Source organism: Triturus cristatus, chromosome 1_2 (genome assembly GCF_964204655.1).
Source record: "Triturus cristatus chromosome 1_2, aTriCri1.1, whole genome shotgun sequence".
Classification (NCBI taxonomy): domain Eukaryota; kingdom Metazoa; phylum Chordata; class Amphibia; order Caudata; family Salamandridae; genus Triturus; species Triturus cristatus.
The window spans coordinates 76,799,502-76,815,090 of record NC_140580.1 but is presented as its reverse complement, the minus strand read 5'-3'; the positions used below and the strand labels follow the sequence as shown (position 1 = coordinate 76,815,090).

The 15,589-nt window shown below is 45.4% G+C and overlaps 1 protein-coding gene across 1 annotated transcript in view; it reads left to right on the top strand.

Moving 5' to 3' along the window:
• Window positions 1–15,589, top strand: part of CUZD1 (CUB and zona pellucida like domains 1) — a 147,997-nt gene that overhangs the window by 82,441 nt on the left and 49,967 nt on the right. Inside the window, exon 5 of the mRNA XM_085601868.1 lies at window positions 9,134–9,336. Coding sequence (XP_085457994.1) covers window positions 9,134–9,336 — 203 coding nt within the window. The remainder of the gene's footprint in view (window positions 1–9,133; window positions 9,337–15,589) is intronic.

Here is a 15,589-nt window from a genome sequence, read left to right as displayed (position 1 = left end):
ATATTAACGGGTCAGATGGGCTAGGGCAAGGCTCCTTTGGTAAATATAAAGGAAGGAAGAAAAGAGTGAGCCGGGCATTGGAAAACTTAATTGTAAATAATGCCCTAATAGATGTCTGGGGGATTAAACGGATGGCTGACAAGGGGTACACATATTATTCAGCCCCACATCAAGTGTGTGTCAGGTTTGATTATTTTTTGGTCCCTAGCTCTGATGTCTCGAATGTACAGATAGGTAAATTACCAAGGATACTTAGCGATCATAACCCACTAATACTTACAATTTTAAGTAAAACAAATGAGAGACAGCGTACTAATTGGACGTTTGAAAGGGGACTGTTAAAAGATGAGGGTTATGTAGGACACATGACTAAGTGGATCAAAGATTTCTTCCTGATTAATAGAGGTAGTGCGGCAGAGGGGGTGGTTTGGGATGCCTTCAAGGCAGGAATCCGGGGCGAGACAATGAGCTTCAGCTCCTATAAACAGAAGCAAGAACGTTCAAGGGGCGAGGAGGCAAGGGGAAAAGTGATCGAGGCGGAGGCAGAACTAGAAAGTTGTCTTTTGAATGGTATCCAAATTGACAATGCATGGAATGAGCTACTCAAAGTTAAAAGGGGAGGCTGAAAGGGATGTGGCTATTAAAGCGGCAGTATTGTTCACGTCAAAAAGGGAGAAGTGTTATGAGTGTAGTGAAGCCATAGGTAGACACCTTGCTGTTCGGGCAAGACAGCAAGAGTCTGCGGGAATAATAAGGGAGATAAGGGATACAGCGGGCGGGCTACATACAGACTCGGAGGAAATTAGAGATGTATTCAGGAGCTTTTATGAGAGGCTATACACTGATGATCTGGGGGATATGGATAAACGGGCTTTGAATGAGTATTTTGAAGGGATACCTGGGGTAGCATTGGAGGAGGAGGACTCGGAGTGTTTGGAAGGGACATTGCAATTAGAAGAAATAAAAGAGGCAGTTTGGAATTTGCCGGCGGGCAAGGCAGCAGGACCGGATCAAATCCCGGTTGAATTTTATCGGGTTTTCTGGGGGGCACTGAAGGAGGTTATAACAAATATAATGCAGCAGGCGCAAGCAGGATCCTCAATCCCTGCATCGTGGGGGGGTGCGGTGATTGTGTTAATACTTAAAAAAGGGAAACCTCCGGTGGAGCCTGGGTCTTATAGACCAATCACTTTAATGAACTCCGATGCCAAAGTATTCTCTAAGGCATTGGCAACAAGACTAGCAGGAGTGATTGCTAACACTGGGAGCAGAATGCAACATGGTTTCATTCCAGGAAGGGGGACAACTCATCATATTCGTAAAGTGATTACTCTATTTGACGCGACGGAAGTTACAGGAGACCCGATGGCTGTTATGCTACTGGATGCGGAAAAAGCGTTCGATCGGGTCTCCTGGGGCTATCTATGGGGGGCATTGGAAAGATCTGGTGTAAAGCAGGGATTTATTAAATCAATTAAGGCATTGTATCTGAATCCTGTTGCCTCCGTTCGGGTCAACGCAGGGTGTACGAGGCAATTTCAAATAGGTCGCGAAACAAGGCAGGGGTGTCCTTGCTCACCACTGCTGTTTGCTATCTACATGGATCCATTTATACGGCGAATTGAGGCATGTGGTTTGGTTAGTGCTCTCCCTACCCTAACTGGGCAGTGTAAAGTTTTAGCCTATGCTGACGATGTCGCAGTGGTCACACCAACACCAACGGAGTCCATTAATCAAATCGAAATTGAGGCCACAAAATTTGGGTATATCTCGGGGTATAGGTTAAACACGGGAAAGACTCAAATAATTAAAAACAGATTTGCCATCTGTACTGATAACCGAGTTATTCGCTCAGGAACATATTTAGGAGTCTCTATATCGGCTGATTTGGATTCTTTAGTGGAAAGGAATATTGCTCCATTAATGAAAAAAGTAGAAAAAGACCTGGACAGATTGGAGAACTTGCATTTGAGCTTAGTGGGGAGGGCAAATATAATTAAAATGTTAATTCTCCCTAAATTTTTATATTTATTTAGGGCAATCTCCTTGCTGTTTGATGCTAGGTGGTTCAAAAAGATAGAACACATGCTTAATAGATTTATTTGGGGAAAAGGGAAGACACGAAGGGCACTAAGATTCATGACATTGCCAAAGGAAAGGGGAGGGTGGGCAGTGCCCGATTTAAGACTGTATTATTGGGCTGCAACGTTTCAAAATATGTTAGGGTTGGTAGGGGGTGCGGAGGCTGAAGGAGGTAGCGATCTAGGCACGGTTGCAATATTTGGACTGGTTTTGGGTATGGAGGTAGAAAATGTGTTTCTAAAATTCACGGAGGCCAGCTATTACAAGCAAACAAAATTCAAGACTCTTATGGCAGCATATGCAGTCTGGAAAGCATTTAGGAAAAGGGCAGGCCTGGGGAGGTATAACCGCTACACTAGATTCACAGATAACCCTAATATTCCAGAAGAGATTTTCGCGGACTCGGTGTTTACAGAAGGGGTAGGTAAGGGAGTCAAGAGCATTGGGGACGTTCTGGGGGACTCAAGTGTCTGCCAATTTTTAGAAATCCAGAATAGGTACAATTTGCACAACAGTCACTTCTTTAAGTTCTTGCAAATTAGGAGTTTCTTGATGAGTAAAGTGGGTGGATCTCTGGGGTTTGGTAGAGACTCGGTAATGGAATTGATACGAATAGGGAAAGAGTGTACGATTAAACGATTTTATTCTGAACTAACGAAAGGGAAGCAGGATGATTTAGCGAAATGGAGTGATAAGTGGAAGGATAGTCTGAGTGTTAGTCATGATTGTTTTGAGTTATCCCTGGAAAAGGGGAATAGACTTCTGTGTTCTGCATCATTGCAGGCACAGCATTATAAAACGTTGTATCATCTGTACTACACCCCAGCTAAATTAGCTCAGTGGGGAGGAACTGTAGGAACAAATTGTTATAGATGTGGAAGTGATGAGGCAGACTTAGAACATGTATTTGCCACATGCCCCCATTTATACTCGCTGAAGAAGGATAATTGGAACTTCATAAAGACTGTACATGAATAAATTATTTCTCATTAACTCCCGCAATTATTCTATTAGGCATAAATGAGGAGGAAGGAGGGATGTAGTCAGGGGGGGAATTTTTGTTCGTAGTGGTAGCAGTCCTTAGATTGTGCCTAGCCTCTGCATGGCTAGATCCCCTCCCGCCTACATTTCATCAATGGCTTGCTAAACTGCTCTCGATGTATCATCTGGAGAAAGGGATATACGCTAGGAAAGGTAAAAATGGGAGGAAATTGGGCAGGGTAATTTGGGATCCCATCACTCGATGGAAGGAAGGGAATCTCTAATTTAGTTCAACGAACTGAATGGGTCTGGTAATACGTGTTTATATATCTTTTCTGCTGACTAGAAGTTGCGCAGATAGTGCTTCGTAAGAGTGGGGGATATTGTTTATGGTAATTAATGAATGATTTTTTTTTTTTTTTTTATGGTCTCGTTTGTTTACCCTCTCTATCTGTGCTATGTATGCTTGCTCTTACGATAAAATTTTCTTGCCCTTTTCGCATTTATCGTAGATGGAATATCTCACTGCTGTTACGCTTCTCTTTTGAAATAGTGCACTGTGCCTTGTACATAAATGTAAAAAATGTTTAATAAAAAGATTTAAAAAAAAAAAAAAAAGAACCTGCAAGATACTTTGCATTTAGGGATTTTGGCAGCAGTTTTTAGAAGTTACATTTGACAGCCAATAAATACTCCAAAGGTTAAAGAAATTGCCCTCGACAGAAGAAATCTGGCTTGTTTAAGGCTCTCAGAACATATTATCCAGTATCCTGTTTACAGCTCAGGCCATACAAACCATACATTCACACGGCAATACAACTTGGCCATAGAGTGTGCCATCCTTTGTAAGGTGTGAGCTTTTCTTAGGTTACCTGTGGCAATGCCCACTTACTTCATTGATGCCCACTTATGGGATACCTTTCATCACCATTAAGATCCCTTGAAAATAGAGCTGCCTATTACTTCAGTATCCAGAGATGAGCATCTCAAAAGGTCATTGGTGTAATTAATTTAGGCGTAAGGTTGTTGGCACACCTTATGGGAATACTGTATAGTATTGGTAACTACCTTAAGATATTTGTTCCAAGTTATGAATTCCCTTGAGTCATTGGTGTCCAACGTTTGAGTATACCACATGTTTATTTTGGTTGAATAAAGGAATCACACCTATGCATTTGTGTTCAGTGTTTCAGTGTCTTACTTTCTTTCCAGCAGCCTTCCAAGTCATTGTCCAATAAGGATAAGCCCCAGCGTTCTCACTGGCGTTCTTTGATGGCAGTGGTCCATTAGTATGTAGAAATAAAAGTACTTCCTAGAACATTGGTTTCCAATGATCGGAGTACCTCCTAAGTCACTGGACTCCAGTGACGCCTGCCACTCTTAGTATATAGTAGCTTATTGATTTGAACTCCCACCAGGCTTTTGGCATCCAGTGATAAGGGTGCCCTGGATGCAATTACGATCCAGTGACCAGAGTGTCAATTTGATCATTACGTTTTCAGTGACAAGAATAGGCCCTGGGATAGTGCACTGCAATGATATAATTGCCTTCTACATCACTGGTTTCCGGTTATGGGAACTTCCCTATGTAACTTAAGTCCTGGAATGGGAGCAACACTGGGATGTGGATGTGCAGTGCTGAAGGCTTCCCCTAGGCTTTAAGCTTAGCACAAGCTCTCTTCGACTCATTGATGTTCACTGAAGTTAGTTTTCCCCAAGTCGTTGGTGACAGTGACAAAGTCACTTATGTCTCGTGAATTAATCGCAAGTGAAATCATTGGAGGCTAGCCTAAATAGACACTTACATTAATAAATTAAATTATTAAATTAATCAAGTGTTCGCCACCTCACAGTTCAAACTCAAGAGACTTTTCCAAACCGAGAAAGGAGTTATTGTTGTCCGTGCAGTGATGATTTCAACGTTTGGGTAGGATTACACATCGTTCACAGGTACAACGGAAAAACCTCAAGTGACTCCCTGGCAGACACAAGCATACAAGCCCCACTACATTCAGAGAACAATAAAGACACAACTGTTTCCCTAATCTACGCTATATAACATCATGTGACTTCTGATTCTGGATTAATTCAAGAACCACAGTTCCCAGCTCCATCCTCTCTGGGTCTCAGTTAGCCCGTAAAGTGTTCAAGCGCTAAAGAAATCAAATCAAATTCACCCGTTCTTAACATTCACTGTGGTTTTTATGACATGGAAGTCTTCAGCGTTATCTGAACCAATAATTTCAGGACCCTCAACTGGAGAAGCATGTAACCCTCGGACTTCTTTCCACGCCATCTGATGAATTCCTTTAGTCAATCAGAAGTCATCTAGGAAGCTTCGAATTTAGTTCCAGACAGCAGCGTGGTCCCGTCACCCGCAGAGCAGCGATTGGAAGTAACGCACAACCCCCTCAAGGCCACTCTAAGTGAGGAATCCTGAAAAATGGGTGCAGTCATTCTACTTCACTTATGTGGCGCTATCCAGCAACCAGGGCCTGTCCGTCGAAGACTAGCTAGTGCGTCTGGGAAGGAAGGCTCAGGGTAGTGGTATAGCACAACAAGGAATCCATGGCATTTAACTTAGTTGTTTAGGGACAGGCGTATCAGCCTGGTCGTACACTGGACCAGCCTTTGCACTGACAATATCTGTGGATTCCCTCAGGACTGCCTGGGATTGGAAGCCAGCTATGATCGGTTAAAGAAACTCCTCTCAACAAGCATCAAGAGATGACTCGTAAGAAACTAAGGGAAAAACACAATTGCAGCCTTAGGCAATCATGGCAAATAAGGAAGATACTCAAAAATAAAAGGTGGCTGTTTGCATCTCCTCCACTTCTACTTGAGTTGGACTCCATGGTTCTCCATAGACCGTAGAAGGGAATGGTCTTTTGCATTGCTCCATCCTCTTGCACACATTATCGTCAGATCTGCTCCATATTGTGTACCTGTGTCGAGCGTGTTTTCAGTGAGCGCCGCCATGTTATTCCCTTGGCTTGGACTTTCTCGTAAAGCCACTTTGAGTTATTCTTGGCCTGTGCGTTATTGTGAATTTAAAACATCACTCTGCGCTTTGTGAGGGGTAGGGCCCAGAGGCGACCACAGACTCTACAACGGTAGTGCTCATCCGTGGTGAATGGCAGGGCTCCGATTCACCGCTCACGTGCTTCAGGGAGCTACCCTAGGGAGCATACAAATGTATGCTGTACTTGCCAAGTATTGCACGCCTCTGACTGAGCGGCTGTCAGCGTGCAGAACACATGTTTATCACAGAACATGTCCGAATACACGAGGAGGGACAGACGGTGGGGGCTGAGTGCACTGGCGAAGAAGTATGAACAGTGGATGTGCTCTCTGGTGAAGAAGCGTGGTCCCTCACCCCGTCGTTGAGATGGGTCGCCAATGGAGGGGCTCCTGGTATCACAGGGACCCTGTGCATTGGCAGAGGCTCAGGAGATCAGATGGATATATTTATTGCACAGTTCCTTAAAATTATTACAAAGAAAGCACTTCACATTAAAAACATCATATAACAGTACACATGAGGAATTCATTATTAAAAACGATAAGAAAGGACCCATGGAGTGTTAAGACCAGGCATTTCAAGCGAAAGTCGGTCATTTGTATGCTATTTCCCCCTGCTATGAGCAGGGTGTGGAGCAAAAGAGGAGTCAATAAATCCGATTTCTCTTCTATGACTGATTGCGCATTGTAAGCTATGAGTGGTTGTGCACCGAACACACACTCCTTGTCTGGAGTATTCATTGATTTTTTTTTACTTTACAAAAGGCCCCTTTGAGGGAGTTGGGTACCTCCTTTTGGGCCGTGATATGTGCTGTTAAACGATCCCCTGAGTTCTAACCAAATTCCAAGGTATTTGTAAGTAGTTACCACCTCTATGGCCTTTCCCTCGATGACCCATGCACCCTTTTTTGCTAGCTACTGGGAGATTATCATCATCTTTGTTTTAGTTGTGTTCACTTTCAGGTGATTGGCCTTACAGTAAACCTTTAGCTCTGTGAAAAGTCTCCGGAGGCCAATTGGTGTTTGGTCTAAAAAGACTGTGTCATCTGCGTATTGAAGTGATTGAATTTTAACGCCAGCCAATTTAGGTTGAAAGGCCCTCACCGGCCCCAGGTGGTCAGGAAGGTCAGCCAAATATAAATTAAATAGCAATGGAGCCAATCTACAGCCTTGTTTCAAGCCTTTGTTTGTTTGAATTTTACTCATGGTGGCCCATCCGGTGATGACTCTTATTTTTGCCGAGGTGTCCGAATAGAGGGTAATGATCACTTTTAATCAATTTTGCTGAATGCCCCTGTTACTTAATTTCGCCAAAAGTCTTGGCCGTGACACACTATCAAATGCGATCTGGAAGTCAATGAACCCCACATATAGGGGGGTCTCCTGCAGTCCTCGAACATTAGAGAGCATAGCATTTACTTGATGGGCACCGTTTATATATATAATGAGACCCCAGCTGTGGTTTGTGACTGGTGTTAGGTTATCTTCAAAGATCCCCATACACACATTATGTAATGTGCGCCCAGATAGTTCGGCACTAATATGAAGAAGGAATTTTCTACAAAAAAACGCAACTGATTGTTGCCCTGGGATTTCTTTAGGATTTGCCCACATCCTTTTTATGGCCTGGGCAAAGTGGGAATTTGCCTAGGGCCCCACCTTCTGGGTGGCACCTGGTATAGAGTGATGACGCTATCCCTATTTTGTTAATTTGACATCTGGAAATGCTCGGCTTGCCTGTCCTTAACCCTCACAGTCATTTGGTAGCAAAAAAAAAAATCTCTCCCTTTGTCTCGCGCTCTCTCTGCTTGCCTAACCTCACCTACCGCACTCCCTCTTTACATTTGTCTACCTATCTCTACACCTCTATGCGCCACCCACCTCACTCTTCACCTTCCTCTACCCGTCTCTCACACTGGGCAGCTTGAGATTTCAGTTGTTTTTAAGGCCTTATTTTTTAATGTTAAATGTAAAATTCCATATTGTTTGGCACCACCATGGTTTAAGTAACATGCTAATTGATCATACATTCAAAACTGTTCTGAACAGGGGAGCACAAAGTATGTTCTTGCCCATGAACACAGAAGTCCCTTTGATGGCAATGGATTTGCCAGCATAGGCGTGCACAGAGAAAAGTGCAGCAAAGAAAACGACTCCAGCGCTAAACACAATATTGCAAATTTACAAGAGTTGGGGTTCAAGCCGTGCCTTCATAGGCACCTGGTTGGAACAGTAGTTTCTGACAGTCTTCTGGAGCTGTAGACAGAGGTGCCCCAGATATCGATGGAGGAGCGTATTTTAGGTGGATTCATAAGCAAAGTATGTTGTGTGATATTGAGAGTTTTTTCATGGATTACTGGCAGCCTAGCCCCTTGCTGTCGAGTGTAGAAATGATGATCCCTTACACGAGAACATAGCAAACAGACCAAGACTGGCTGAGATGTCTGCCACAAAAGTAGTTCTCATCGACATGCTATCTGCCTCTTAAACTTAGAAAACCCTGAAATCTGCTTCGGATATTTGGTGTGGTATGACATCTGTCCTTCACTAAGAGCTTTACCCTACAGGAAGTATTATGTGAATTTGATTACAACTGTGTTTGTTCCTTCTTTGAGAAGTACAACATTTAGTAATGGGTGGAATGTTTGAATTAAGTCACAAAAAAGTACCCTGGGCGCATTTAAGGCCATTGCTTATTTTGGTCAATTGTGTGACCACATTTACGGACCAACCAAACGCAAATTAGTCTTGTCCATGCCCCAAAAGGGCCAGTCCAGCACGACCGGCTAGGTCAGGAATGGTCTGTGCAGGAATATATCCAACCACAAACATGTTTCAACCTTAGTGGACTTAATCAAATAGGTGTAGCTTCAGTCTTACATCATAGGAAGCTTCTTGCCCGTCCTAGGGACACTGGTCACATTTAAGAACACTAAATTCATCTTGGGGTGATGTAGAGTTTAGGGCAATCCCTTCGGATTGCTAGGATAAACTATGTATATTTGTATACTATTATCTTACTATATGTTCTTCTCTTCCATGTGCTCAGCCTGGAGATTGACCCCACGTGTCGCTTTGACTTTCTGGCCTTGTACAACGGAGCCAACACCAGTTCCCCTCTGATAGAAGAAGTGTGTGGCCGCACAACACGCCAGTATGAATCCTCCTCGAACTCTCTAACCGTGTTACTGAGTACGGACTATGCCAACTCCTACCGAGGCTTTTCTGCTACATACACTGCAGAGAGTAACAGTAAGTATGAAGCATTCCACTGAAGAGCGGTCAGCTTTACATCTATAGCCATATGCGCGGCGCCCCTTATCCTTTATCCATCCCCTCCATTTTTGATAATTAATACTCAGACACTGGGAGGTACAACGAAGGAGTTTGAAAATAGATTGGAACGATTACAGCCGAATGCACAGAAAGACTTGTTGGAAATCGAATGCAAGACTGTAGGTGGCCACTTTCGAAACTCAACAACTGTAATTAACCAGACTTCTGCATTGTATGGTACAATATTCGCCAGAACCAATGAAAGCATGAACCAAAATCATGTCTCCTTATTGAGGGCAGTCCCAGCAAACGAGGTCAACCCGCTTTACTTGGGCAACCATGCGTTAACCAACATCCTGTACATCACCCCCACCTTGGCGACTGGATTGGACTAGCCATTCATTTGCCCATCTGTGATATAAACACTCTGAACTCGATGGACCAAACACTTTGGCAGCTGGCTTTATAAGCAAGGCGTTCCCCTGGTCGATATTAGACAGTCCTCGCTTAGTTCCATTACCGCAGAGCCATGCCAAAAAACAAAAGATGGACACGCAGAGCAAAGGTTTCTAATTTATTATGTAGAGACTTCTATTGACCTCACATCCTAAAATGCACCTCGAAGATGCGCTCTTACTGTCGGTTTTCTTGTGAACATTATGAATCCCTGCAACTCACAGCAAATCTTCAACCCTTCTTTTGAATACCCAGCAACACCGCCACTTTATTATTGTACACTGATTGTATATTTATCACTGTTATTAATTTAGTTCTGGCTATAGTCAACGGCGTTGATTCAAGAAGGTCCTCCCCATGTCTTCCTGGGGTGTTTGTGGACTGAAGCATTTGCTTCAGGTACAGTGGTTGATTTTTTTCACATATCCACACGAGGCTCAGGTGCATATAGGAGGTGAAAGCTCAGTTTTTCTATGAAAAATGTACTTTACCCTTTTAGTGCTGTGAAACCGTCCCTTCTAAAGATTCTAACAACATCCCACGATCATGGTAAACATGTCCTTCCCTTTCACCTCTGTGTCCCATCTGTCTAGAAAAGATCCGAGAGCCGGATTCACAAAGGTCATGAATCTGTGCTCACTCACACATCCACACTTGCAGCCAGTGTAGACTTGCAATTTTATGGAATACGCCTGAGAAGTTCAGCCTCAGGTTTCCATATATATTCCTATTAGGTCGTACGACATTGCCTGTGGGAACATATTTCTGTGTTGTGAAGTTCTCCATAGTGAAAATCTGAGCACAGGGGGAATAGGATTGCTTGGGCAAACGCACATTTTTTTCTCCACAGGAAAAACATTTTTTCACATGAGAATCCTCTTTCCATAGACCCTCATCCAATCTGGGAATGATCCGTTTCTCTTAACCTTTAAACACACTGCAAAGGGGTCACAATGTGAAAGGGTTAGGTAGGGATCAAGGAAGATGGCGCTCAAGCGTGTGCAATGTGAGGTTACACTAGCGTAGAATAAGTACGGTGCAGGCAGGTCAGGGGTACTAACCCAGAGAAATAACCCCTCCCACTAAGTGGGTCAGACCCACTCAAAAGAACAGTAAATGAGGTCCTGCGCACACGTATAGGATAATACTTTCGATGGTAACTGATAGGAGAATGAGTAAGGCTCAAAGGTTGTAGGACTTTGAAATAATGAAGGTCGACATCAGAAGTATCAGAGCAAAGTGTTCTTTATGTATGTCATTATCTGACCAATACACAATAAAAACAAATCAGCCGACACGTGTTTCGTCACACCGTGTAAAAGATATGACTCTTCAGGGCTGGTTTTGCAGATGAATTTGTAAATGGAGACGGTTCCTGAGCACAAAAGGCAAAGGGAGCGGTGCATAAGGACCGACCTCCCAACAAAGGTGTTACGCCAGCCTTGGAATTCCTGGCGGACGTGTGTAAGGTAAATACGATTCCGAACACATGATGATGACCGAACATAGCTGTGTGAAAGGCCTCAGTGTTTGAAACCAGGCTCCTGGTGAGGTACTCGTCCGTAGCTTAAACCAAGTGTTTGCTCCATTATATAATTTCTCACCCTCACTCAACCTATGAAGGCGTAAAACATGCCTACTGCTAGTTTTCTCTCTCTCCTGGTGCCCTCTTCGGTAGTGGACAGCTAGAGGTAAAAGCATCAATCAGCCCCTGGAAACAACTTGACAGTGTGCCATTTGGTGTCACTATCGACTGTCTTTTAAATGCAACTGTGACAAGAATCGGGCAACATGCATATCACCACAGGCTGAACCCACAAAAAGAGTGAATTAACATGTCTCTCTCTGCTCTCCTTAGGAGAGGGAAGCTCTGGTGTGTGCTTTTCTCACTCTTGTTCCTGCGCTCTTTCTCTCTCACTCTGTCTCATCGGTAAAAGTCTGCTCTTTTTTAGGTCTCGGGACCATCCGGTCGGCAGACCGGAAGTCCGGTGTCAAGAATTCCTGTCATACAAGGGAAACACGCCCTTATGTAAACAGGAGAGCTGTTACATAACTCAAGGGAAACACGCCCTTATGTAAACAGGAGAGCTGTTACATAACTCAAGGGAAACACGCCCTTATGTAAACAGGAGAGCTGTTACATAACTCAAGGAAACACGCCCTTATGTAAACAGGAGAGCGGTTACATAACTCAAGGAAAACACGCCCTATAAAGGGAGGAACCGGGAGGTACAAGGCTGTCGGATATTGTGTTTACACCGACGTACCTGCTTCGTGAAGAGCAGTGTTCCGGAGTGGTGCTCCAGTAAGGCAAGAACGGAGGTAGGTCGAGTCGTTACTCCCTGGGCCGTGTCTTGCCCCATCGTCACCTGTGAAGGACCCGGAAGCTCTACCGGTCAACCATTGAGCTTCGCTTTTTGACTCGGCTGAGTCCAAGCGCAGTGGCGCTTTTGCTGGTTGGAGTCGTAACTCCCAGCCCGACCAGAGACACAGGGACTGCCAGCTGTAACGCACACCAGGAGGTGTTTGCCGCGTTACAGACTCGGAAGTCCACAGGATCGATCGAGCGGCTGCTCTCGGTTCAGTCTTCTTGCTTGTGATTGGGGTATCGGTGACGCATCACCAGGAGGTGACTCCGCGTCCCGGTGCAGTCTGAGGAAGAGGTTGAGCGGCTGCTCCCTTCAGGTAGAGACCCCGGCTGGGTGTTTCCCTGACTCCTCGATTCTCCCCAACACTCTTGGTGCCCCTCACAGCCTACCGATTGGCATTGTCGGCCATTTCATTTCTGCCCTCTGTTGGCATACGCCGGGATCGGCGTATATGCAGAGGACGGTTAGGACCATCCGTGCTGTGGGCTGGTAACGTACTTAGCCTGGAGGATTCCAGTGACTATAACTTTTGTTTGTTCTTTGTATTTTATTTGCCTTCATTAAAAGAACTAACCCTTCACAAGTGGTTGCGTCCTCATTGTCGTGTCTGTTAAACGATCCTGAGACGTTCAGGGCGTTACATCCGGAGATTTAATGACTTGGGAGAAGAGGGGCTTGAACCCGCCCCTCTTCTGCCCTGTTCTCCATTGGCTGGCCTCGTAAATGCTGGCCAGCCATTGGAGAAGAGGTCCCGTCACTCCACTCATGCCCCGTCCTTTTCGGATCGGGGGGCGTGTTTTTTGTGAAAAGTCTCAGGGAGGAGACAACAGCAAAACACGCCCCCGAATCCGAAAAGGAGGCTGCCTTTCTCCGAGGCATTTCTGTGCTCGTCCGCTCCCCCTTCGTCCGGTTGCTGCTCTGGTCGGCTCCGCAGGGACTTATTGTGTCCGACACCACACATTGTCACTTGCGCACAATGTAGTTTTATCAGTAAAACTGGTTGTCTGCGCCAAATTGCTCAGTAGGGGCACCTGTCAATCATCCAGTGGGGGGCACCAGGGCCCTCAGAGGAGACTAACCACAGACACCACACTGGTTACTGTGCGAGGGGTGTCCAGGCCTCAGCACACCACTGCCTTAGAGCTGCCGAGCTAAACGGATTACAATATGCATTATCACTCTGTTCTGCGATTAAAACGCACTTTGCAACCCTGGCTGCAGCCCCCCTCCTGCTCAATGTGACCATGTAAGCACTGCCCACTGCCCTCGTCTCCAGCCCGTGCCCGAGGAAATGCCCATGAGCACTCCCCATGTAACCACTGCGCACTGCCCTCGTCTCCAGCCCGCCACCCGTGCCTGAGGCAATGACCAGGGGCCGATCTGGCTCATATGAACAAGTAACCACTGCCCCCGTCTCCAGCCGAGAACCCCCCACAGCCCAGTAGCACAGACCGGCAGGCGCGGCGACAGGCAGCAGGACTAGAAGAAGGGCGGCTGGATGCGATGCATGGAGCCGGCAGGGAAGGCAGGGGCGGATGCGGCGGGTGGGGCCCCGTCTGTGGAGAGCACAGCGGTGACTTCACATCTTGGCATCCCCCGAGCTCCTCACCGCCGGAAACGTGAGACAGACGAACAGAGGGGGCACTCTAGGAGCGCACACCGACCCCATTCCTTGTGCAGGGCAGGGTCGAGGGATGGGGTGGGCCGGCCGGCCAGCCATGTACCCGGACAGAGTCACCGGCTGCCAGGACGGTGCAGGGACTAAAGGGCGATTTCAAACATAAAAGATCCACCGGGAGATGGTGTGCTGCCACACACTGGAAGAGACAAACATGACAAAATCAGACGAGGCCACGCGAGGCAGGAGAACCCGAACACTGCGCGCAAGTAGACAAGTAGCACAGGAAGACTCTGCACACCCCATAGTGGCCAGCGCGCCCCCGCGACTTACAGTATACACGGGACACCTAAAGCAGATGTAGAAAGGGAGGGAAGGGCACCGCCAGAAGAACCACCACCTTCAAGAGGTCATCGCCGGCGTGCTGAGGAGCCCCCCCCCCCCCAGACAAGGGGCACACGGGGTACTCACTACTCGCTCTCAGAGCCCAAGTAAAACAAGCATTTACAATGCAACGGTCTCGGCATTGTTAAAGGTAGAGCTATTGGAATTGCTCATGACATTATTTTTGTTTATGTTTTTAAAACATGTAAAGAAACGGCATTGTTATTTACAATGTCAATAGCTTAATCTGTGTGTGGGTGCAAATGCACTAGGTCTCGCATTGGAGAGTGATTAAGCTATTGACATTGTAAATAACAATGCCGTTTCTTGAAATGTTTTAAAAACAAAAACATAAACAAAAATAATGTCATGAGCAATGCCAATAGCTCTAACTTTATCAATGCCGAGACCATTGCATTGTAAATGCTTGTTAATGAGTTTTAAAAAAATAACTTTTGGTGTCTTTTTAACAGATATGTTTTTCTATTGTTTTTCCACTCATCACTTCTGTGAATTTCTGACTTATTTCTTTCATTCCCTTTTCTCCCCCTTAAATAGCATTTTAATGTCTAAAACTCTTCTGCTCATTAAAGCCTTCCATTCCCCTCTATCCCTGCTGTATTTCTTATATTTAGGTGTATCATTTTTCATCAGCTTCCCCCCTCCCTTCGCCATCTTTGTCTGTTCACTTTTATCACCTAATTACTTACTTCCCATCAGCGGCGTCACTATGGGGGTGCGGGGGGTGCGGACCGCACCGGGTGACACCCTCAAGTGGGGTGACACCAACAGGGCCCGTCAGGGGCCGGCTTTAGGGCAGTACGACCGGGTGCTGGCTTCCTGGGGGCGCCGTGTTTGAAAGTTTATTACGCTTTTGAAGCACCTGCTGCAGCGTTTCTTTCCGCCAGCAATTACCAGGCCTCACATAAATGTCAAGATAACTTGTGTGATTAATTATCTTCCTGGAGAGAGATCAGTGTTTTGTAAAGTTGAGGTTTTAACTTAGGTGAAGTTAGTGCAGAGGGTTAATATGCCTGCTGCAAAGAACGTGTGCCAAGTAGATTACAGAGTGCAGATCAGCTGGTTACTGCTTTCAAAAGAGACATCCTTTTGTTGCAATTTATAACTTAAAGTCCTAATATTCAACAGTGAGCTATTAACTTTCATCCTAGAACTGCATACACACCTCAAAATATACATTATTAGAACATTGATTAATGTTGCAAAAAGGGTTAATTTGGCTAGAAATAGATTCTTATTATTAAAGAAAACTCCCAACTATGCTGTTTCTTTTTTGGCTCTGCGTTTGTGCTTCTCCACACCAAGCACTCTTAAACTATACTGCCTACCAGTATGGATGACATGTGACTCCTACACTTTCAGTCCTTTGGTTTATGTATCA